The 26,244-nt window shown below is 43.0% G+C and overlaps 1 protein-coding gene across 7 annotated transcripts in view; it reads left to right on the top strand.

Moving 5' to 3' along the window:
• Positions 1-26,244, top strand: part of PPFIA2 (PTPRF interacting protein alpha 2) — a 634,690-nt gene that overhangs the window by 338,544 nt on the left and 269,902 nt on the right. For all 7 annotated transcript variants that reach the window (XM_034772198.1, XM_034772232.1, XM_034772206.1 and 4 more), the window contains one exon: positions 4,361-4,462. In XM_034772198.1, the coding sequence (XP_034628089.1) occupies positions 4,361-4,462 (102 nt within the window). The remainder of the gene's footprint in view (positions 1-4,360; positions 4,463-26,244) is intronic.

Raw genomic sequence — 26,244 nt, 5'->3', positions numbered from 1 at the left:
ACAGAGAATTATTTCACAGAACATCATTAGAACAATTACTTTGATCAAATACTAGTTTCTAAACTGAAATTTGTTGAGAATGTCAAAGCTTTTCCTTTCCTTAACCACAGCAGCATAAATCCATGTTCAGGGTTAAAAACTTCAAACAAAGTTAAAGACTACCTTTATTTTAAATATTATCTAAAGCTTGGCTAAGAAGCATTTGAAATATGGTCCAAGTGTGCTTTCTGATTTCTGGTAACTAAAATATGCCATAAGTTACTTAAACATGTAATTAAAACGTAATGATCCACCCTTTCAGCGCTAGCTTGACTGATGGCATCTGCTGTATTAAGCCTTGAAGTCACTGTGGTTTGCATTAAAGCCGCTCTCAGGAGTGCAGTGGGAGGCATCTGAGATATAAAACAGGCAAAGACCCTTCTGAGCCTGTTCACGGCCAATTTTTCACTTCAATTTTATTTGGTTTCAACTTAAAGTTAGAGGCAAATAAGCTAGACCAGATGGATGTGTTTTTTCCCAATCTTCTGCTCCCTCTTTTGAGTAATTAAGTATGACTTCAGTTCAATTGTGGCACCTTCTGGGACATTTCAGGAAATGATGACTGTTGTTAAAATTTCACTTCAAAAAGCATGTTTTAAATTATTTTGTCATTTAAAAAATAAAATGTTCATTTTGATAATAGCAGTGCTGGTCTCCAGATAGTTTTTGTGAGAGAATCACATGTTTCAGATGATGGAGGCATATGACCCTTAGCCTTGTGCTTTACTGTGTACAAGAGATAGGCAGTCTCTTTTCCGTCAACTTCCACTATACCAGATAACACAACTACTTGATGCTGTGTGTAATGCCTTATGTAAAATAAATCATGTGGGTGAAATCCTGGCCCCACTGAAGTCAAAATGGCAAAAAGTCCATTGACTTCAGTAGGGCCAGGAGTTTACTCATGGTTTCAAGAATTTAGAATAACAGACTAATGGTCAATCCCAGAGAGTTCAATGGGACTTTTGTCAGAATGCCAACTTGATAATCTTCTTTTAGACTGTTACTCTAGAAAATGGTATTATATGAAAGGCGTCTGTCATGGGGGACCCACATCCTGTCCCTCTTTGGGTGAAGATGAGGGATCAGAGTTGTGATATGACTGCGGTTGCAGTCTACCAGACGGTTCTTAGACTGACAGCAGTATGGCCCGTTGATCAGAATCATTATGGCTGCTCTTGGGGTTCAGGGCTGTATGGCCTAATGGCCAGAGTCAATATGGCTGCCTTTGGCATTCAGGGCTGTACGGCCCAATGTCCAGTACAGGGGCCAACACCAAAGGGGGGAGTGGCAGCAAGGGTAGGGGAACCTGGGCCCACCCAACTTCACAGGTCCCGGCCCAGAGCCCTGTCAGTGACGAGTGCGTTTGCCACCAGTAAGTGGGGATCCTACTGCAACATGCTGACCTTACATGGGTGGGAAATACCACTCACTCTGCCTTCTTGTTCCCTTCCTACTGTGTCTTCTGAACCCGTAGTCCATATATCGTTGGGGTTTCAGGTTCCCTGACGCGGGTAGTTCCCTGGAACTCTTGACTCCCAGGGCCATCCTTAGGCATATGCAACATATGCGGCTGCTTAGGGTACCCAGACATTTGGGGCACCACCAGGACAGCAGGTAAGAGCGGGTCGGTTCCCGCACACCCAGCGCACGCTGCAGTCTCCTTAGGCAGGGGCCGTATTCACAGAGCCAAATGCGTCGGCACGGCGCATTCTGTGTGAGGGAGCAGGAATGGGGCTATCTGCGGGGAACTGTGCGTCTCCACCGCCGTGAGGCAGGCCGGGCAGCTCAGTATCCTTTGCTGCCTCCTCCCCCAGCCCCCTGAGCTATGAGCCTTGACTGCCCCAGCGTCTGCTGTGTACAAAGCTCGGTTGTGTCTGCAATGGGGGGGGTCTTCTGGGGGTCCGTGGGGGTGGTGACTGTGCCCCAAGTTGGGCATAGGGGCACCAGTTTAATAATACTGCGAGGGCCCCATAAATCCTAAGGACAGCCCTGCTGACTCCCACCAACGAATTGTAGGTAGCAGTTCTCCGGTCTGGTCCCTGAGATCCCTGGTTCCTGCAGTGAGGGGCTGTAGCGGCTCCTGGCCTGGAGCCTCCAGCAAGTGTGCTTCCTCCTCGGTGGCCAGCCCAGATTGAGCTGAGCTGCTCTCCTTTATACTAGCACAGCAGTTGGAGCATGTCCAGCACAGTCTGAGGGGTAGGACTTCCTCCACCCATAGTGTGGGATTAACTCTTTCTCACCTAGTGCGGGGTATGCACACCCTGTCACAGCTTCACATATGATATAGTGTAAATTCTGTTTTACCTTCAGTCTTGATTTCAGTGGGAGTCCTTTATGACTAAAGACTGCAAGACTGGCCCCAAAATAATATTCTGCTGACATGCTGATGATTTAATTTGAACCGAAAATGTCAAATAGAAACATTAAAGCTTTTAGTATTACACAACATACATAACATGTGACACTATGACACTAATACATACATGGCTTTCTCCCAGGCTGTAAGCTCCAGGTGCCATAACTAGAGGTGCATGAGTTGCATACTTCCATTTCATAGAGAGGGGCCTGTCATCAAGATGCTTTTGGTAGGGGTCTAGTCATTGAAATTCACTCCCTTTATTGGTCTAAGTCTGTTTATCTTCAGAGGAGGGATGTTGTGGGTGTTATACGCTTGTATATGAAGGAAAGTGAACTTGAGTTTAGTGTGGGGGTGCTTGCGTGGTGGTGGCCTGTGGTATACAGGAGGTCAGACTAGGTGATCTAGGAGTCCCTTCTAGCCATAAACTCTAGGACTCTTATCACTTTTTATGTTTTAGTTCATAGGTGCTGGAACTAAGGGTGCTGCAGCACCCCCTGACTTGAAGTGGTTTCCATTATATGCAGGGTTTACAGTTTGGTTCAATGGCTCTCAGGGCCCCCACTATAAAAATTGTTCCAGCACCCCTGGTTTAGTTGGTAATTTAGGTCTGAAGGTAAAAAGATACTGCCAGTTTCACTGATTGGCAATTGTAATTTTAAACATGTCTCAGTGTTCTGAATAGGTGCGTTTCATTAGCCATGTCCAGGGTTTCTGTCGAAAAAGTGTCTTTGTGGGATTTTTATTGTTTTATTAAAAATCAGTTAAAACCTAAACAAATCAAAAACAGAATATTACCAACCTCACAAGAAAGTTATGTGCCTTCGGCCCTGATTTTGGAAAGCACTTAAGTGTACACTAAACTTCATTTCTTTTTATGTCCGCTTTTAATCACCTGCTTAACTTAAAGCACCTGCTAAAGACCTATTAATTCAATGGGACTTTAGCCGGTGCTTAAAGTTAAGTACATGCTTAAATGCTGTCCTGAATAGGATGCTTTCTTGAATTGGTACCTTAAAATGCTAATGTGGTAGAGCTTTATGAGATCATTGTATGGACAGTGCTATAGAAACAGCTTATTGTTGTTATTGATTATGATATTGCAATTAATTTGCTTCCCATTCTCTAATCAAAATAATTTGACATGTTCAGAAATAATTTGCTAGACTATAGGCCAGATCCTCAGCTATTTTAACTGGCCAAGCTCAGAAGCTGACTTTGACCCTATAACTTTCTAGAATCCTTTAGTTACACATTGTTATGAATTATGTACCAGTAACCACAAATACATATTATTATAGACGATAATACTTATCTATGCTGTTTTAACTTTATACTGCTGCCTTTCTGGACTTTTAAAAAATCCGTATATACTCGTTCATAAGCCGAATATTTTTGGTAAAAAAGTGATGCATCAAAGAGTGGGGGTCGGCTTATAAATGGGTCTACACCAAAATTTGATGATTTTAAACTCTATGGAATCATTGAATTGAATATCTAATACATTGTCGTTTTGTTTACCTGGAGCATCTGCAGGCATGGAGCCCCTCAGCTCCCTGTTGCCATGGTTCGCTGTTCCCAGCCAATGGGAGCTGCGGGAAGTGATGCGCGACTTCCTGCAGCTCCCATTGGCTGGGAAAGGGAAACCGCGGACACTGGGAGCTGAGGGGCTCTGTGCCTATGAACGTTCCAGGTAAACAAAACGTCCAGGCCCACTAGCCGAGGCAGGAGCCAAAGTTGGCCAACCCCTGAAATATAGGGTCGGCTTATGAAAGGGTCATACAGTTTTTGCTATTTTTACCTAACCATCTTGGGGGGTCAGCTTATAAATGAACGGGCTAATGAACGAGCATATACGGTATTTAAATATTAAATCCTAAATGCTACAATGCAGATTAATTTTGGGAATACCCTCCAAAATGTACATTTAAAATAATCTTTATATTTATTTCTTTTTTATAGGAATTCGCCGCACTGACAAAAGAGTTAAATGTGTGTAGGGAGCAATTGCTTGAAAAAGAAGAAGAGATTTCAGAACTCAAGGCTGAAAGAAACAACACAAGAGTAAGTATATAGTAGACTTTTTATGGGTGTATATTTTTAGCACTAACTTTGTATGAAGCAGAAGGAATACAACTGTGTGCGTACACCTGTTAATTTGCATTAATAATAATCATAATCCTGACATAAGAATATCAAGTTTGTCAGAACTTGTTTATATTGTGTAAAGAGATAAGTTTACTACAATTCTTCTACAAGAAAGTGTGATATACACTGCTACCTCGATATAACGCCACGCGATATAACACGAATTTGGATATAACGTGGTAAAGCCGTGCTCCGGGGGGGAGGGACTGTGCACTCCAGTGGATCAAAGCAAGTTCAATATAACGTGGTTTCACCTATAATTCAGTAAGATTTTTTGGCTCCCGAGGACAGCATTATATCGAGATAGAGGTGTATTTTATGTGAGGGAAACAAACCATTATAATTTTGACTATAATGTGCTTAATACACTTGAAGCTGATATTGTGGCCCCATGAAGTTGATAGAAGTTTTGCTGTTGACTTCAGCAAGGCCAGGATTTCACAGTCCTGGAAAACTTGAGGGCCACATTCTCCCCATACTTACTTGAAGGCAGAATTTGACTGGTAGTGTACATTGGTTTGTATTGTAATCAGGTTTGAAAACATGTAAAGAAATCACCCTTTTAGATCTAAAATACTGTAGCTCTTGAATAATGAGTGCCAATTTTAAATGGTAGCATATCTGTAATATGTAGATAGGTGCATATATATTTATATCCATTAAAAATGTGTGTTGATGCATATGATGGATTTGATGCTGTTCAGAAGTTTGTAACGGAAAGAATCACCCAAGAAAAGCTAATGGTCATTAATAGGCATTTGCTAAAGGATTGAGAAATGCCAGCTTCAGGGCATAGCAGGTGCTAAATCCAGCTCTGACATTGACACCACTTTTTCAAACCATGAAACTTGCAGACAATCTGTTCCTCTGCAAGGTGAAGAACAAGAGATTTATTAGGGCAACCAATACCAGTGAATAAAGGTTATAGAATGTGATGACCTTGCTGGAGGATATATTTGAAATCCTGGCAGCTAAAATTAATAAACTTACCAATGTGTTATGGGAATGGAGAAGGAGTTAGACATGGAAGATGAAGATCTAAGAGATTGGAAAAAAATACACTATATAGTAAATGCAGATAAACTAATGTACTCATCCAAACCGAGGCTATGGAAAGAAGAATGGAACAACTTGACAATCAAGTCAGAGACACAAGGTAGGTGAGGTAATATCTTTTATTGGACCAATGGAACTTTTCACCCATATTGTCTCTCTAATATCCTGGGACCAACACAACTACAACTACACTGCAAGTCAGAGACAGACATTCAAGAATTTTTGAGATACCTGCAACTGTGCAAACAAACAAACACAAGTCTGACCCTGATGAATCTGCATTAGCATTACAGTAACTTTAAATCTCATAAAGCTAAACATCAAAGTGCACTTTTTAGCACTATTGTGCATGTACTATAAGTGACTTTGTAAAAATGACATTTGTTACATATTTATTTCCTCTCCATAATCTCAGTACCATATTAATTGAATTTTCAGTTTATATTTATTTATTTTTTTATGTCAGCACTGCAAGGTCAACCTGGTATCTGCAAGAACAATCAGAGTTGAGAGTTCTTTGTTGAATAAATAATGTGTGTCACAAACTAGCCTGGTACCGTACTGTACAGTCACCATTCTTTTGCAAGTGGACCCATGTGCTTTCAAGGCCACTTGGCACGGGTAGAAGCTAGTCACTGTTTCTTGTTCTAGGAGTTCAGGGCAGGCTCATACCTCTTGTTTGACACCCTTCTTTGGGATGTGGAGTGCCACCACCTCGCTCCCCTGTGTCCTGAAATTAGTGTCTGAGACCTCCTGAGCCACTTCCCCTCTTCCCCCCATTGCGTATACATGCTCCCCTAGAGCACTACCTAGGCTCTGGGCACTCTGAGCTTCTAGATTAGTCCCTGCAGGGACAAAGAGGCAGGAAAACAAAGAACACAGGCTTATCAAAGGAATTTCTTAACGACAGAATCTTTACTCTTAAAGCACTCAAGAGTTATAGATCTTCGAAAATAAAGCCAAAGACCTGAGAAACATCCGTCCTTGATCTGATCTCACCCCTTCTGTGACTCTGAGGTTTGTCAGTGTTTCAGGCTAGGCAGAGACCCTCCTGTTCTAACCTTCCTGCAAGACCTCCCTAAATGTGAGGATGGTCAGCCCTCCCACCCAGAGCAGCACTGTGCCCTTAAGTAAACTCTCTGTCTCTTAACCATGTGCTTCACTGGGATGCTACAGTGCCCTCCCCCAGTCATGCTTACCTCATCTGCATGCCTCTGCGTAGAAAAACCATTGTTCCATGTGCATGAGAGACAATCAAAGTTGCTGGCTCCAGATCAGTCTTGGTGGCTTCAATGAAGTATCAAACACCTTTCCTGGACAGGGCACTGTCTGTAATTCAATACAATAAGCTACCCTCAGGCAAGTTTACAGATATGTTCAGAATTTACTACAAAATAGAATTCATAATCTGATACAGACATGTTGTTCTCAGAATATGATGCTGCAAAAACAGCCTACTAAGCAAACAAAAGTATTCTAATAAACTAATAATATAGCAAGAACCAAGATATAGCGTGGCATTCAGAAGAGGAAACCTTCAAGCCAAAATAAGTGAGACCAATTGACTCTCCCCTTGTTTTAACCCAACCCCCTCACTACATTTGATACAGCCATGGGCAGGCTTACCTAGCCTCCCCAGATACTTTCGTTCTCAGAAGTCTTTATGCCCCCGTGACAGATATTGCAACCAATATCTGTGGTATCTTTACGGACCATATTATATTAAGTGTATGAATAGTGGTATCTTTACGGACCATATTGTATTAAGTGTATGAATGGTGCCCCAGGGATTGTATGCAGTTCCAGGGCGGGGAGATTGCCACAGCTCCTCCAGGCATTGAGAACAGTGGGAGTGATTAAGATGAATTACTCAGGTTATAACCACTTCCAGAGAGGTGCCAACCCTTGGAGAGACTTGCATATATTGGTTCAAACTGGATTTTCCAGAGACCAATAGACAAAGAGAGGGTTTTTGGTATAAAAAGGCTGTATTTAAACTGACTCAGGGTCTTCTTTCTGATCCAGCAAACAGGCCGGATCTTCTGACCAAGGGGAGCAACCCTTGCGGAAGGGTTGGAAAGGCTTTGGCCTGCCAGGGCCCCATAAGACTGATGGGTGACTCCTGGTATATTTAGTATGGTGTTTTATATCTGTATATTGTTTTTATTATGTTTTTTCTGTAGTGCTTTTCCCTTAAGAATAAATATGCTTACTGAAAAAGGTCTGTGTGGTAACTTATAACTGCTGGCAATACACTGTTCACAGAGAAAGCAAAGCATGGGCTCTGGCCTTTAGTCATACTGACTTTCTGGGGATATCCCAGTATAACCAGAGAGCTGTGCAGCCTTAAAATCCTGGACGGGAGGGGGAGAGGTGAGGGTCTCCACCAAGGGGAGGTAACATTTGGAAACTAGAAACCTTGAGTGGGTGCCCTCAACGCACCATGGAGGAGGAATACAGGTGCAGTTATCCTGAAACTGTGACAATCACCTCCTCTTTTGAAGAATAGAGCCTCTTAAAATGCCCTGATACTCTGATTTTCAGAAACAAGTTCTAGCCCAAATTCTTCACGTGCTGCTGAGAGAAAAGGAAGGAGGAACTCCTGCCCATACGCTGACTGGCGTTCCAGTCTATGGAAACCTTAAACTTAGGCACAAAGAGAGCAGGGTCTCAGCTCCCTGCCTCAACCAGAGCCCCCTGGGAAAATGTCTATTCCTTCTCACAGTGTTTCTTAAATTCAACCCTACAGTGGGTTTCTTCCCTAGGATGAGGTACTCACCTTTGGCCTTATCCAAGTGTTTTCTGTTTCTTACATTATCATAAGATACAGTAGAAATTAGGCCTGTCAATCACAGTTAACGCCTGCGATTAACTGAAAGCAAAATTAATGCGTACTTTTTTTAATGTGTTAATTGCATACCTCGAGGGGGAGAGGGAAGGAGGCAGGGAGGCATAGGTTGTGGGGGCTGATGCCTCAGCCTGCAGGTAGGTGGGTGGTGGGGCTGGAGCAGCCCAGTTCCGGAGGCGGCGCAGGGGGTGGGAGGGATGGGGGCTGGAAGAGCCCCAGCCAGCAGCTTCCCAGAAGGTTGGGGGAGGCTGGAGCCCCATGCCCCAAACCTGAGAGGGGCTAAGCCCTGAGCCCCATGCTGGCCTGAAGCCCTGAAGGGGCTAAAGTCCCATTCCAGGCTGAAGCCTGGAGCCCTGCGCCCCAAGAGGCGCTGAAGCCTCATGCCATGCACCTGATGGGGGCTGAAGCCCTGGGCCGGGCTGAATCCCGGAGCCCCTTACCCTGAGAGGCATTGAAGCTCCAAGCCCTGAGGGGTGCTGAAGCCTGGAGCAGGGGTGAATCTCAGAGCCCCCAGCCCTGACCCTATATTTGAAACTATAGAAAACCCCCAAAATATTTAAATAAACGGTATTTTAATATTGTTTAACAGTGCGATTAAAACTGCAATTAATTGTGATTAATTTTTTTAATCGCTTGACAGCCCTAGTAGAAATATTTTTCAGTTCAGAACATAGTTGGCAATTCTTTCAACATGTGAGGCAAAATAGAACAGAACTGAACCACCCATACCTATATTGACTGGCTCTGCACTGATGACAGCAAGACAAATATGTTTTTGTCAGTAAAATCATTTAATGTGACTTTGAAAAAGTAGTAGAAGGATTAGAAATTTCTATAGTAACTTTTGTAGTCACTACTGAGCAGAGGCGCTGACTTTCTAATGTGCTCGACCCCTCCCAGCTGTCCCCATTCCTCCCCGCCCCTGCCCTGCTCGCGCTCTGCCATCGCCCCTCCTCTTCCCACCCCATTCTGCCTCCTCCCACGAGTGCACCACGCCCTCGCTCCTTCCTCTCCCCTCAGTACCTACTGCATGCCGTGGAACAGCTGGCCCATGGCAGGCAGGAGGCACTGGGAGGGAAGGGGAGGCACTGATCAGTGGGGCCGTCAGCAGGCTGGAGGTACTGCGAGGGGAGGTGGAGAGCTGGCCACTGGTGGGTGCTCAGCAACCACCATTTTTTCCCCATGGGTGTTCTAGCCCCAGAGCACCCAAGGAGTATGTGCCTATCCTACTATCTAATTTCAGTTTTGAAAGAATAACCATCCTTATAGTATATGGAAAGGTATTATAGGATCTCTTCTAGAGCTGGAACACAGAACAATGTGGTACATTAATTGTGATAATCTCAGATATCAGGGACTATCAAAGGAAGCCAAAACTAAAAATGAACATATGTTATGTTAAAATGAGGACATTTTCTTTTCTGACCTGAGCCAATTGATAATTCTTAGTTAAAATATCTCTTCTTTTCCCAACAAAGTTGCTGTTTGTAATCAGAATGAATGTAAATGTGGTTGGGAGTGGGGATGTAGTAAAGTATCTGCCTAAATTAACAGTTCAGCAACCAATCTGCTACAGAAGCTCTGTAAACTTTTTCATATTGTTTCTGAAAACTCCTGAAGAATATACTGTAGTAAACTTGATAACATTTTTTATTTACTTAATGGTAATGGGTAGGCTCCTTGTTTAAATTAGAAATTAAAAGTGAAAATTCTGCTTGTCTCCTTCTATATTCTGTAAATATAACCGTTTGGAGGAGAAAAGCAGGACTCAGAAATCTGAGGTAATAGTTTTAAGAGAGAAAACATATTTCATGTAAGTTCAGTGCTTGTGCAAGGTGCTTGCTGACAGCCCTGGAGAATGATGGTCCCTGTACACAGGACACTTGCAGAACAAGAAGTGACAGTGTAAGCTTTCTCGAACTGACCTGCTGATCTGGAGGACCAGCCAGAGCAAGAAGATAGCTCAGTCTCTTTGCCTGTTTAATCTTTTGAGGCTGTCAACAAAGGTACCAATTACTGTGAAATGTGGTGGCTTTTTTGTGATTTAGATAGTTGTCGAGTCGACTGGGAAGCACATAACATAGCATATCAAGCACATGTCATAGAAGCCACTAAACATCCATGGTAACACACTTCTGTCACTAGTGATCTAGCGGGATATTAGCTAGCAATCTAGAGGTGAAAGGCTATATATTCCTTTACAAAACCTCCCACCTATCTAGTTCCCCAGAACTCATAGATATTTAAGAGAAAACAATTTGAAATATCTCTGAAATGTCGTTTTAGAAAATTGAAAATGCGTGCCCTTAAAAACATAAGGTACAAATTCTCTGCTGGTGTAAACTGGTGCTGCCAGTTGATTCAGTGAAGCTGCACCACTTTACAGAACATTTGTTCTTTAACAGTGCTCACTTGCTTGGGATATTTTGTCCCCTTGGTGAAATCAACAATTTTATGGGCCGCATCCGATTTGCTTTCCACTTACCAATAGTCCCATTGTTTTAAGCAGGACCAAAGGTATAGGTAAGATGTGTGGATGTGTCCCATAGAATCACATGGAACTGTTTTCAAACAAGTGAAAGGAATAACTTCTCCATGTAAGAGCTCTAGAGTGGACTGGATGGAGAGAGAAAATCTACTTAGATTTCAGTGTACTCACATGCTTGAGAATATTGTTGTACTGTGCCTAATCTATGCTTTATCAATGCCTGCATTATGTTTAAGCACTGTATAATACTCTGGTCTTAATTTTTTATGAAATTGCTATTCAGAATTTACAAATAATAAAATATTAAAAATGGATTATAAACTATGAAAAATGTGCTTTCCTATTGTTGGTGTTACTAGGCATAGCTACCAGGTAACTCAGGGGAGTAGAAGGCCATAAGTGCTGATGAAACTTCTTTGCTCTGGGTCTAAGTAAGCCACAGTGACTCCATCTTAAAAACTTTCACCTACTTCTATGCTAACTGCTTACATGCTGAAGCAAAAATGTACTGGTCAGCTTTTCTAGCAGACAGCTGCAGTTTCACTAGCAAATGCTGTAGTGATAAGAGCGGGGAAAGAAACGGGGGGGAAAAAGAAGCCTCTACGTCTTAACCTGCAAAGGCCATAAATAAACAGATAAACAAAAACTTTTCTCACATACTAATGTAGTGCATATTGTAACTGTTGTTTGGGAGGGAGGGGTAGGGGTAAAACCAAACAAAGGCTTGCACAGAAACTGCTTGAAATATAAAAGGGAAAACTTGCTTGTATGTGGTGCGCTTAATTTAAGACATGCTGGTCTCCTAGTGCCTATTCAAAGCTCTTGAATAAAGTTGGTTTGCTTCTCCACACCTGGTGTGATTATTGGTGTAAAGCACGCCGGGCAATGAACCCCGCTGTTGCTGCCTCCTCGGGCCCTTTTGGGCCGGCAACAGTTTTGGCGTCCCTGGGTGGGCTCGAGGCTGAAATTTAGCCTTGCCCGGATCCCTCCTGGCGGCCGACGGATTACGACAACGCCCAGAGCGCTCACCGGTGACTTCATCGGGGGCCTCAGCGGAGACGTGGTTTGCTTGACCCCGGAGGGCACAACGGTGCAAAACACACGGACAGTGGAGAAGCAGTTGTGGGCAAAGGTGCAGAACCGGACCCTTGGATAAGGTAGGAATAGTCCAGTGGGGACTTTACCTGTTTTGACCTGGGGACACCCAGTGTCTCCCTAGAGTATGGGAGAGGGACAAAGTACAGCCGGCAGGGTACAGTGTACACCCTTAGAATGCATTCTGGGGAACTGGAAAGTGTTTGGATTGGACCAGTTAATTAAAAGTAAATTGAAAAGGTTCTGTACAGTTGATTGGCCTCAGTATCAGTTAGAGTGCCAAGAAAGGTGGCAACTGGAAGGATCACTTAATTACAACACGATCCTTCAGTTACTTTTGTTTTGTCAGAGAACAGGTAAATGGAATGAACATCTCTATGTGTATATGTTTATGGTGTTAAAAATAGGACTGATATTTTGCATAAGTGCCATTTAACTCCGACAGACTCAGTAGTACCTGCTGCTAAACCCCAAAACCCTCCTACAGTTGTAATGGCAGAATCGGTGTCCCCTTCGGCTCCTCCACCCCCACAGGCTCCAGAGAGTACCCCTTTGGTGGGATTGTATCCGTTGATTACTGAGAATGTGGTAGCCCGTCCAGGAACACAGGAGCGTGCAGCCCAGATTGTGTCAGTGTTCTCGCATGTTCCTTTTAACCCAGTACACTTAGCTGCTTTTAAGGCAGAAGCAGGGGAATTCTCAAGGAATCCAAGCAAGTTTATTTCAATCTTTAAAGGGTGTCTAGCAAGCCATAAGCCTGACTGGGATGATTGCAATATACTTATAAGAACCTTGTTGTCTAAAGTGGAGTGAAATCAGGTTATAGCTAAGGCTAAGGAGGAGGCACAAAGAAGGCATTTAAGGTTTAAAAAGGAAAGCTATTGGACACCGGAGGTTGTACAGAGTGGAATCCTCAAAAGTGAGTGTGCTCGTCCTGGTTTGTTGCTTCAAAGCTCTGTATAAAAGTTATGTTACTAAAAGGGTGTATAATGGCAATGTGTATGTGTTCATTGTTGGAAAAAGATGTATAAGTAAAGAGTGGAAGGTTCCTTTGGAAGTTAGAAGAAGCCAAAAAAGGAAGAAGGAAAAAGAACAGAACAAGTTAACTGAAAAATATAGCTAGCAAGCTCAGTCATGCTGGCCCTATCCAAGGACATTGTTCACAGCTAAGACTTGGCTGACAACCAAGAGAAAGGGGGGCCTGAATGTGCCCAAGCAACTATGAGATCTGCAAAATACTGCAAGGCATAATGAGGACAACAGAAGGGTTAAGAAGCAGCTTTGCTGAACAGTATTGGCCCAGGGATTTAAAAATTCCCCCACTCTGTTCGGCCAGGCTCTGGCCAGAGACTTGGAGGAGTGGGACAATGAGGACAAAGCCCTCCTTCTGCAATATGTAAATAATTTGCTAATTTCTGCTATGGGTCTAATCCCTTGTCTTAAAGTTACTGTGAGCCTCCTGAACTTTGTTGGACTCCGAGGATACAGGGTAGCTTGAAGTAAAGCTCAAATTGCACTCCCTGAAGTACAGTATCTGGGATTTCACATCAGGCAGGGGGAGAGACAACTCTCAAATGACAAAGAGAAGGCTATCTGCCAAGTTCCTATCCCCAGCAACTGTAAACGGCTTAGAGTATTTTGAGGCATGGCAGGTTTTTGCAGAATATGGATCCCAGAGTTTGGACTGTGGGCTAAACCTCTGTATGAATGTGTTAAGGGAGCGAATCATGACCCCTTTCACTGGTCCCCAGAAGCGAACAGGGCATTTAAAATCTTGAAAAGGAAGCTGATGGAAGCACCAGCCCTGGGTCTGCCAGATCTCTCTAAGCCATTCCAACTGTATGTGCATGAAAGGAAAGGGATAGCCCATGGAGTGCTTACTCCATTACTAGGTGCCTTGAAATGTCCCGTGGCATACTTTTATAAACAATTGGATCAAGTTTCAAAGAGATGGCCAGCATGCTTGCGAGCAGTTGCAGCCAGTGCCCTAGTGCTTGGGGAAGCTAAAAACTGACACTGGGAGGAACTGTGCAAGTGTATATTCCCCATATGGCCCAAGTCCTGCTGGATACTAAGGGTGGTCTCTGGCTCACACAGGCTCAGGTTGCTCGGTACCAGGCGAAACTGTTAGAGAACCCTGAAGTTACCCTGCAAACCTGTCCCTCCCTTAATCCAGCTACCCTGCTACCAGAAACAGAAAAGCAGGAACATGACTGCCTGGAAATCATAGATGTACACTACTCTAGCCGCCCAGATTTAAAAGATCAGCCACTCCCAAATGCTGACTTGAAGTGGTATACTAATGGCGGTAGTACTGTTGTAAATGGGCAAAGGAGGGCTGGTTATACTGTTGTGTCTCCCCATGATATCATGGAAGCTGAAAGTTTACCTGCTGGGACATCTGCCCAACTTGCTGAACTAATGGCCCTGACTCGTGCACTCGAGCTGGCAAAAAACAAACGGGTTAATATCTTTACTGATTCAAAGTATGCTTTTGGGGTATTGCATGCTCACGCTGGTTTGTGGACGCAAAGGGAAATGCTAACAGCCCAAGGTTCTCTGGGCTGTTAAAAGCGGTACAACTCCCCTCAGCAGTAGCAGTAGTACATTGCAAAGCCCATCAAAGGGAAGATCAAGATGTAACCAAGGGCAATGCCAGAGCAAACAGGAAAGCCAAGCGCGCTGCTACCCTAAAATCACCAACAAAGAAAAATGCCCAAATGCATGCCCTCATCCCATCAGTAGGTGAGCTTGCAGCTCCTCAGTACTCCCATGATGACAGAAACCTGGCTGACAGACTTGGTCTCCAGGAAAAGGAGAAATGGCTTTATTCCACAGAGGGAAAAATCCTCTTGCCCAAGGGCCTGATCTGACCAGCGTTGCAAAAACTGCATCAAACCACACACGCAGGCAAAAAGGCTCTTACCCAGCTTATAAATAAATATTTTCTAACCTCTGGACTTAAACCCCTAGCATCACAGGTACAGGCTAAATGTTTAATCTCCCAAAAGAACAACCCTCGACCAGGAGTAGCAGAGTTGCCAGCCACTCTGGAACCTACCCCAAGCCCAGAATTAGTGTGGCAAATAAACTTTACTAAGTTTCCCAGGACCCAAGGGTACACGTACCTCCTCGTCTTGGTGGATCAATTCAGTGAATGGCCTGAAGCCTTCCCATGTCGTAACAACACTGCCAAAACAGTGGGTCTTAAGTTTGTCAAGAAAATCGTTCCTCACTTTGGCCTCCCCCAGTAAATAAAATCTAATAACGAAACACACTTCACATCTCAAGTTGTTCAAAAAATATCAAGTGCTCTGCAAATCCCCTGGAAGCTCCACACACCATGGCAACCACAAGCCAGTGAAGTAGTGAAACGCACAAATCAGACACTCAAGCGACACCTCTCAAAGGTCTGTCAGGAGGCCTCTCTTAGGTGGCCTGATGCTTTGCCCCTTGTGTTACTCCGCATTCATGCTCTCCCCAAGGGTAGGTTAGGGCTTAGTCCCTTCAAGATTATGTTTGGAAGGGCATGGCCTCTAAATGGTACACCGGTTCTGGCAGGGAAGTGGAAAATGTTCTCTGTCTGCTGTTCTTTCTTCTCTTCACAAATACACCAAAGATTCACACCCTCTTCTGCTGGATGCCCCGGTCCACTCCCTGCAACCTGGTAACTCCGTTCTCCTGCGGACCTGAAAGAACAAGCCTCTCCAAGAGAAGTGAAAGGAACCCCACATCGTCCTGCTTGTTTCCCACACAGCGGCAAAGGTCGAAGAACACAAGAACTGGATTCATCACTCTCGACTAAAAGCAGTACCCGTTCCTGAACAGTAAACTGTCCAGCCTGCGAAAAAGACTGCCAGTAACAATTTGGAACTTAAGCTGTTATTCAAAAAACAGTAAGGGTCACTGGGAATGCCTGGTAATCTCTACGTAAGATTTGTACCTCCAATTCCCCAAAGGTTCCTTTATAGTCTCTTATTGATAATCCCAATTGTATGAAGCTTAATCGCATTTTGTCTTTAGAGTATAAGAAAACTCTGCCAAAGGTTTGTTGAGTGTTCTCAAAGGAGGGATTGTTGGTGTCACTAGGCATAGCTACCAGGTAACTCAGGGGAGTGGAAGGCCATAAGTGCTGATGAAACTCCTTTGCTCTGGGTCTAAGTAAGCCACAGTGACTCCATCTTAAAGACTTTCACCTACTTCTATGCTAACTGCTTACATGCTGAAGCAAAAATGTACTGGTCAGCTTTTCTAGCAGACAGCTGCAGTTTCACTAGCAAATGCTGTAGTGATAAGAGCGGGGAAAGAAAGGGGGGGGGAAAGAAGCCTCTACGTCTTAACCTGCAAAGGCAATAAATAAACAGATAAACAAAAACTTTTCTCACATACTAATGTAGTGCATATTGTAACTGTTGTTTGGGCGGGAGGGGTAGAGGTAAAACCAAACAAAGGCTTGCACAGAAACTGCTTGAAATATAAAAGGGAAAACTTGCTTGTATGTGGTGCGCTTAATTTAAGACATGCTGGTCTCCTAGTGCCTATTCAAAGCTCTTGAATAGAGTTGGTTTGCTTCTCCACACCTGGTGTGATTATTGGCGTAAAGCACACCGGGCAATGAACCCCGCTGTTGCTGCCTCCTCGGGCCCTTTTGGGCCAGCAACACTATTGAAACACGTATTTCTCTTTGTCATATTAAAAAAGTACAAAATGTATATTATCTGAGTATATTTATAAAACATATATTTCATTATTTTACAATGAATAAGTTTTCTCTACATTAAGCTACACAAATAGAATTGAAAGCTACTCTGAAATTCTAGTAATTAGCATGTTATAAATCATGAAGCAGCTTATTTTGGGATAATTCTTGGTTTTGTTTTTATACATTGTGGATGAACAAAGCATTCCTTCCATCTCTCCAGAGGAAGGAGAAGGAAATTATGCATTGGTACAATTCATGGAGGCTTTAATTACTAATTAGTTAGAACAGGAGAAAAAAACTAAACAACAAAACAGGAACATTTGCGGTTTCATAACTGTGTAACCCAGCATCATATATGTTGTATCTTCCATACATTTATTGCATCATTTTAAAAGTACACTGAAAGCCAGATGCTCACTTAGTGTAAGTTTGAATAACAATATTTGATTTCAGTGGAAATAAACCATTCTACACACATTCTAGACCAATTGAGGATCTGGCCCTAAGTATGTAGATCCAAAATTAGTGGTATAAAAACAAGCATCCTACAACAAAAGATTGAATAAAATGATTAGTTTTTTTTTTAACTTTAACTGACAGTGTAGTACATTTGGATTTAATCATTCTCTTGCATTGTGTTAGTGCAGGAATGCCAGAAAGTAAACCTGATTAAAAACTTACCCATTACTCCTTATGGTGCACTGACTCTCTGTGCAATACTAGATCTAGTTTGAAGATCCTGATCTTCAAGATCCTCAGTAGACAGGACCCAGGCTGTGTCAGGGGCCATCTCTCTTTATGACCATGAACTACTTGACACCACCAGTCATCAGGAGCTGATGGAGTCAACAGCACTGAAATGGGAGGCTCTTAGGAACAGGAGATTGGACCAAATTGATGTTTGGCCTGGGTCTGGTAATCTCCCTTCCTCTAGATACTAGTAAAATCATGGATCTCACTATGTGCAGTGTAAGTTGTAAAACAAGAGCTTTCATTTAATCAGTATCCCAGATACCTTAAATTTTCTTCCATAAAGATAGAAGGACAAGAAGGAGGGAAAGTAAACAGGAAGGAGCAAATAAAATAGTGTGGAGCTCTAGAAATGTAGGGCTGGAAGGGCCCTCAAGAGGTTATCTAGTCCAGCTGTCTGCACTGAGGCAGGACCAAGTATACCTAGACATCCCTGACAGGTGTTTGTCTAACCTGTTCTTAGAAACCTCTAGTGACAGGGATTCAACAGCCTCCCTTGGAAGCCTATTCCAGTGTTTAACTATCCTATAGTTAGAAAGTTTTTCCTAATATCTAACCTACATCTCCCTTGCTGCAAATTACTGATTACTTCTTGTCCTATCTTCAGTGGCGTTGGAGAACAATTGATCACCATCCTCTTTATAACAGCACTTAACATATTTGAAGGTCCCTTCACCCTCCCAGTCTTCTTTTTCTCAAGACTAAAAATGGCCAAGTTTTTTTTAAACGTTTCCTCATAGGTCAGATTTTCTAAACCTTTTATCATTTTTGTTGGTTTCTGCTGAACTCTTTACAATTTGTACAACTCTTTCTTAAACTGTGGCACCCAGAAATGGACACAGTACTCCAGCTGAGGCCTCGCCAATTCCAAGTACATTGGAACAATTATCTCCCAGGTCTTACATACAACACTACTGTTAATACACCACAGAATGATATTAGGTTTTTAGCAACCACATCACATTGTCAACTCATTCAATTTCTGATAAACTATAACTCCCAGGTCCTTTTTAGCAGTACTATTGCCTAGCCAATTATTCTCCAATTTGTATTTGTGCACTTGACTTTTCCTTCCTAAATGCAAAACTTTACACTTGTCTTTATTGAATTTTGTCTGGTTGATTTCAGACTAATTCTCTCATTTGTCGACAGGGCCAGCCTTAGGAAAAAGGCACCTTGGGCGAACTTGCATTTTGGTGCATATGGCCACCATGGACTCCCCAGGCTCCCCTCCCTCCCTTTGCCTCAAAGGCCTCCCCCCCTGCACCTCTAATCCCTGGCCCCTCTTCACTCCTAACCCCTGCATTTTCCTTCTGCATCCAAATGGGGAAACTGACCTGGATGCACAAAGCAGCTGGCATTACTCCCCCTCACCCCCCCCCCCCCAGACTGCTGCTCCTCTGCCTCACACACCCCTAGGGGGCTGTGATGGAGGGAGCGAGGAGTAACATCAGAGCTCCCTGCATCCAGGTCACTTTCCCTGTCTGGGCTGCATAAGGAGAGGGCACGAGAGCAGCAGCTCCTGATGCCTCACAGCACAGCACAGGTGGGGAAAGTGACTTGGATGCAGGGAGCCATGGTGTGTGTGTTGGGGAAATCTGTGTGAGGGAGTGTGTGTGTAGGGTGACCAGATGTCCCGATTTTATAGGGACAGTCCTGATTTTGGGGTCTTTTTCTTATATAGGCTTCTATTACCCTCCACCTCGCGTCCCGATTTTTCACATTTGCTGTCTGGTCACCCTAAGTGTGTGTGTGTAAAAACAGCTAACAAAAGCCAAAGCTGACCAAAACACCAGCTGTGTGCTGCTCCCACTAAAAGGGAATCATCACACTATCTCATGCTTCACATTTCTCATACAAACTATCAGGACTTGAATTAAATTTTTGTATGAAATTGAGGTGAATTTAAAAACTGTTTAAAACATTTAAAAAACAAAAAAATATGAAAAACTTTAATTCATCAATGTCATTATTCATACTTGCTAGTCTTGCTAGCCCTTCCTCCCAGGCAGAGAGGCACAGAGATTAGGATCAGGACCAGCTGTGCCTCCAAAAGACCAGGCCAACTCTCTAAATCGAACCCAACCTGCATCCCTCCCCAGACAGAACTGGACCCGATCCACATGCCTCCCCAACCTGAACCCCCCAAACTGCACCAGACCCACATCCCTCCCTAGACCAGGGGCGCTGGTTGGAGGATGGGACAGAAAGACCTGGGGGAGGTCCAGTCTCCCCCAAAGGTGCTGGTGGGGGGGATGGGGCATGGGGCACTGAGTCTCCCCCAGGGGTGCTGGTGGGAGGATGGAGCAGGGTGCACTGGGTCTCCCGCAGGGGCGCTGGAAGGGGGGATAGGGCAATGGGACTCTAGTTGCTCCACAGGACCCAGGGCCAATGGGGCTTACCTGGAGCAAGGAGCATCCACTGGTCAGGGTGTCAGTCCACTAGCTGCTGGTGCCGCCTCCTGCCCAGCATGGTCTGGGACCCCATGCTCCCCGGCCTCCTCATTTGAATAATGGTGGGGCTCGGGGGGAGAGGGGCAGGGAGATCTGCATGTGCAGCAGCATCCCACCAGTGCTATCCAAGGCCCAGCAGAGGCCCGAGAGCCCAGGGAGGAGACAGGGGTTGCGCCCTGGGGAAACCCAGCTGTCCATGGTGCATGGCAGCCAGAAACCCCTGAGTCTACCGCCAAGCCTCCCCCTACTCCTCCTCCCCCACCCCCGCTAGCTCCACCAAGTGGTACAAGCCTCTGGCGGGAGGAGGTGGGGCTGGAACTGCAGCAGCTGAGGGCTCCTCTCCGCACCCATCATTTGCAGGAGCCCTCAGGCAGCCAGATGGCCAAGAGGAGCAAGTGGGAGCGGGGCAGGGAGAAGACAGCCCTGGGTCTGTCTGAGAGGAGCAGGGGGTGAGGGACTGGGCCAGGTGGAGAGGAACCAGCACTGTGTCCACTTGGCTGTAGCGTGCAGGTGGCGTGCTGGGCTGGGTCAGCGCACGGCATCTTTTTTGGCAGGTTGCCCTGGCTGCCCACCCCAAAGGTCGGCCCTGTTTGTCAAGGTCATTTTGAATTCTAATCCTGCCTTCCAAAGTGCTTGCAACCCTCCCACCACCATGTCATCTGCAAATTTTATAAGCATACTCTCCTCTTCATTATCCAAGTCATTAATAAATATTGAATAGTACCGGACCCACGACTGACCCGTGAGAAACCCACTAGATACGTCATCCCAGTTTGACAGCAAACCATTGATAACTATTCTTTGGGTATGGTCTTTCAACCACTTGTGCACCCACCTTATAGTAATTTCATCTAGACTGCATTTCCCTGGTTTGCATATGAGAATGTCATGTTGGACTGTGTCAAAAGGCTTATTAAAATCAAGATATATCACGTCTACAGCTTCCCCCCGGCCCCATCCAGGAGGCCAATAACCCTGTCAAAGAAAGAAATTAGATTGCTTTGGCATGATTTGTTTTTGATAAATCCATGTTGGCTATTCTTTATAACCGTATTATCCTCTAGGTGCTAACAGTTTGATTGTGCAATAATTTGTTCCAATATCTTTCCAGGTATCCAATTTAGGCTGATTAGTCTATAAACCCCTTAGTCTTCTTTGTTTTCCTTTTTAAAGGTAGGTGTTATGTTTGCCCTCCTCCAGTCCTCTGGGTTCTAACATGTCCTTCATGAGTTTTCAAAGCTAATCACTAATGGATCAAAGATTGTTTCAGCTAGTTTGTTAAATACCCTAGGATGCATTTAATCAGACCCTGCTGACATGAATACATATAACTTATCTAAATATTTCTTAAACTGATCTTCTCTGTTTTGGCTTGCATTCTTTTCCCCTTGTTGTTAATGTTAATTGTGTTAAGTATCTGGTCACAGTTACCTGACTGAAGCAAAATAGGCATTGAACACCTCAGCCTTCTTGATGTCTGTTAGTTGCTCTCCTTTCTCGCTAAGTAGAGTTCCTACAGTTCCCTTCATCTGTCTCTTGCTCCCAATGTATTTATTGCCTTTTATATCTCGCACTAAGTGTAACTAATTTTATGCCTTAGCCTTTTGGATTTTGTCCCTACATGCTAGTGCTCATCTTATTTTGATCTCATCTTAGCAATTTGTCCACGTTTCTACCTTTTTGTATGATTCTTTTTTTGATTTTTCAGGTCATTAAAGAACTCTTGATGGAGCCATCTTGGCCTCTTACTATTTTTCCTATCTTTCCTTCACATCAGGATAGTTTGATATTGCCCCTTAATATTAGGTCTTTGAGAAATGGCCAATTCTCCTGAATTCCATTTCCCCTTAGATTTTCTTCCCCTGGGACCTTACTTACCAGTTCTCTGAGTTTGTTAAAGTCTACTTTGTTGAAGCCCATTGTCCTTATTCTGCTGATCTCACTCCTTTCCTATCACTTTCATCCAAACTGCCTTCAATCTTCAGATTCACAACCAATTCCTCTCTGTGTATCAGAAGCAAGTCTACAATGTCCATTTCCTTGGTTACTTCATCCACCTTCTGAAACAAAAAGTTGTCCCCAATACATTCCAAGAACTTACTGGATATTTTTTTTGTTTTGCCATATTGTTTTTCCAACAGATGTCTGGGTAGTTATAGTCTTCTATTATTACCAAGTCTTGTGTTTTGGATATTTCAGTTCTAAAAATGCCTCATCATCTTGATTTGATGGTCTATGTAGACCATTAACATGACATTATCCCTCTTTTCTCCCCCATATCTTCAACCAGAAACTCTCAACTATTCTGCCTCTCTACCTTGGAACAAATGTATATATTCTTGATGTAGAATGCAACAGTTGCTTCCTTTTCCCCTTGCTTGCCTTTCCTGAACAAGCTACCCCTCTATACCACTATTCCAGTCATGAGATTTGTCCCATGAAGTGTCTGTGATGCCAATTAAGTAATAATTTAGCCTATGTACTAATATTTCCAATTCTTCCTGTTTATTGCCCTGCTCCTTGCACATAGGTATAGACATCTAATATGTTGAGCAGATTCCCCTACTGTCATCCCTCTTGTTGCTTTATGACCCTGTTGTAATTTTCCATGACATCCTCCCAAGATCTAGCCCTCTCTTTAGGTCACCTTTTTTATGCCCACTGGTGGGTTTTTGTCACAAGCCACAAAGTGTGTATATAAGGGAGGAATGGAGAATGCAGTCTTTCAGGCCATGTATTTAATTATGTAATCTTCATTAACCCTCGAACACAAATGATGGATGCATTATAAACTTGTACATGTAGCACCAGGTTAAGAAGGCAAGGGCCTCCGTGGGAAGGAGAAGAGGAGGGGGCTTTGGTGGCTCATCTTGTGTCTACCTGCCACTACTATGGCAGGTGGAGATGGTCTTTTGTCCCATATAATGAGATTGGAAGCACCTCTGTGACTGCTTGACATTGATTTTGTAGTGAGCTCAGCAGCCTCATTGCATGTGTAGCTCATGTGGCTACACATGCTGCCCTCTTGCTGTTTTATGCCTCTTGTTTGCAAATCACACTAATGTGCTCAGTATAATGGCATGTGTGAGATAGTGACATCATAGTGCATAACACAGTACTATATTAAATTGAAACACAAGAGGAAAGAGACAGCAAATGGAGCAGTCCCAGACCTCAGAATCCCTTAATAACCACCCTTTGGCGGTGGTTCTTTCCCCCCCTGTTCTACTACCAAAAATAAGAGTCTGTGTTACGTATCACAGACTGACAATAGATATTTAGGGGTCTGATGCCAAAATTATATTAATAAAATTAGGCCAGATGCTCTAGAGGTGATCCCAGCAATTACAGGCGGGTAAGCCTAATTTCAGTACTGGGAAAAAGGGTTGAAACTACAGTAAAGAAAAGAATTATCAAATATATAGATGAACATGATTTGTGGGGGAAGAGTCAACATGGTTTTTGTAAAGGGAAATCATACTTCGCCAATCTACTAGACTTCTTTGCGGGGGTCAACAAACATGTGGACAAGAGGGATCCAGTGGATTTTTGTGTACTTAGTTTTGTACCATTGGTCTGGAAGTATTTCTTCACACAACGCAAGTCAACCACTGGAACTCTTTGCCAGAGGATGTTGTGAAGGCCAAGACTATAACAGAGTTAAAAAAAGAACTAGATAAATTCATAGAGAATAGGTCCATCAATGGCTATTAGCCAGTATGAGCAAGAATGATGTCCCTAGCCTCTGTTTGCCAGAAGCTGGGAATGGGCAGCAGGGGATGGATCACTTGATGATTACCTGTTCTGTTCATTCCCTCTGGGGTACCTGGCATTGACCACTGTTGGAAGACAGGATACTAGGCTAGATGGATCTTTGTTCTGACTCAGTATGGCAGTTCTTATTATAACTTATTTTTAAGATTAGGTTGTTACAAACTTGTTTGCACCCTTTCTGAATATTAAGATATAGCTACAAGTATATTATAGCCAGGTGCTTGAGATTATAATATACTATATAAAATGTTCAGCCTGGTTAAGGAAATTGCACGAAGTTTCTGCTTTCTGTCGCCAAGGACAAGTAAATGTCAGGAAGATAAACCATCTTTAGCCATAATGCCATGTTTATTATCCCTAAGGGTGTTATACAAACTCAGAAAAGCTGCATTTTAAACTTTACCTTGCTTTAAAATTATTCTATTTCCTTCTGTGCTATGTTTAAAATATATATTTGTTGTTGAAATTTGTGCTTTGGAATCAAAGTTAATTGCTATGGCAGACAGATGATAACTCTAAGGCTCTTGGGTCAAGAGACAAACCCATAAGAATGTCTTGTCTAGACCAGAACACCTCCCTCTTATATAAATACCTGATACGGATTACCTTATCTCAGGAAAACAAACCATTTGAAACATTCATGTTTTTTGAAGAGACTTGACTGTGAAAATGAATATAGTGTTGTGTTATCAGAGCAATAAGTCTAGGTAAACCAACACAAAGAATCCATTTCACAGATATTGTCCCAAAAGACCATTCTTGTCTGCCACATTTGTTCAATATAGTCTTTTGGTCATCCTGATCCACAGTAATACATACATTGCATTTAATACAATGGACTCCAAAGATACTTAAACTTAATTCAATTTTTTTCAAGGTTATAGCAGGAAATTGCCACATCTACCACAGTAGTATTCCTTGGTAACCTTTGTATTGTGTTGGTCTTCCATCCTAATATGTTTGTACCAAGAAAACCACCTAAACCAAACCAGTACTGATGGAGGAAGTTGTTGGCTTCCGCTATGAATATCCTCATTGCTGATCTTGTCTTGTCACCTAATATGGAGCAGTTGACGAAGACAATGAAAATTGAAAATGTCAATTTTCCACTTTTCAGCCTTTCTCAGCACCCATGTTTCACTGCCCATAAAATAAAATTGGTATAATCATAGTTCCATAGATCTGTAGCTGCATTGCAAGTTTGATGTTACGACATCTTCACAGAAGCCACAGAAGGGCCCAAAACATTGTGCAGTTGCCTGCTATATGAGTGTCTACATCTTTTGAGCATCTTCCAGCACTGTCCATGACCCTTCCCAGGTATTTGAAAGTTGCCATTTGCTCAACATCAATAGATACATGGCATGGTTTCCTATTTCCACATGAGTTTGGCCAGGTTGTGTTCTGTCACCATCATTGAATATTGGCACTGATTGGCTGATGGAAAAAGCTTCAGGAGGCAGCTGTTGGTGGTGTTTAGCAGAACACCATTCTGCTTCAATATCTCCAATATGCTGATGACATTGTCTAGGTGGCTCAGTTTAGTGAATTGCTGATGACCAATCTGGTCTGGTTATTAATCCAGATACAACTATCTCCCTGGTCATTGCCATCAACAAGCCTCCAACTCCAGATTGCGACCAATTTAGTATTGACCTCTCCAGATGGTAAATAATTTTTATAATATACTGCAAAAATAAGAGCAGAACTCATTGTATTAGCTTTTTATGCTGCTTTCAAAGAGTATATATCTCAGTATCTTTAGGTTAATGGTCTTTTCTGGCCATTATCTATCCGCAACCAAAGATCAAGGGCTGGTATTTTCATAAAACTTTGCTATATGTTAGGCCTTTGTGATTTACTATAAAATAATAGTATTTAGGACAACTTCCATAGGATTCAGATATTTAGAAAATGCTGGAACACATATTGATACTGAATACATTTATATTCAAATAGTCATTTTAACAACATAGGATAGAAAGTACCTAAGTGACTTAGAAGAGCAAGTCTCATTGATTTTAACTTTCAATAGGAATTGCACTCCTAAATAACAAAGTTGCTTTTGAAAATCAGTCCCATCCGTATTAAACACATTTGCCAAATCAAATAAAAAAGCAAGATGCACGAGTTTCTGAGAGGACATAGGAGGAGTTGCTTCAGGCAGAGTGTGTGTGTGTGTGTGTGTGTGTGTGTTTTAGTACTATTTAATCTAATCAATTACATACCTGCCAGCTTTTCAGAACAAAAGCTGTTGAAAATATACATGAAATGCATTGTACAATTCTTCTTGAGCAGAAATGTGCTCTTTCCTAATTTAACGTGAATAGTTAAACTATTATTAGATCATTGCTTCAAAACAATTAATCAACCACACTTTGTAATAAGTTAATTAAATAAATTAAAAAATAACTTTATTTTCTTTCTTCTTTCCCCGAACTCCACTTTCTCTTGATGCAGCTTTCCTTCTGTCTTTTTCAGGATCGATGTTTCTTCAAAGCGTATTTTTTCATCCTTTCTTCACCCCATGCA

This window comes from Trachemys scripta, chromosome 1, assembly GCF_013100865.1.
Source record: "Trachemys scripta elegans isolate TJP31775 chromosome 1, CAS_Tse_1.0, whole genome shotgun sequence".
Classification (NCBI taxonomy): Eukaryota; Metazoa; Chordata; order Testudines; family Emydidae; genus Trachemys; species Trachemys scripta.
Note: the sequence above shows the minus strand (reverse complement) of the source record. Positions and strands in the feature narration are given on the sequence as shown.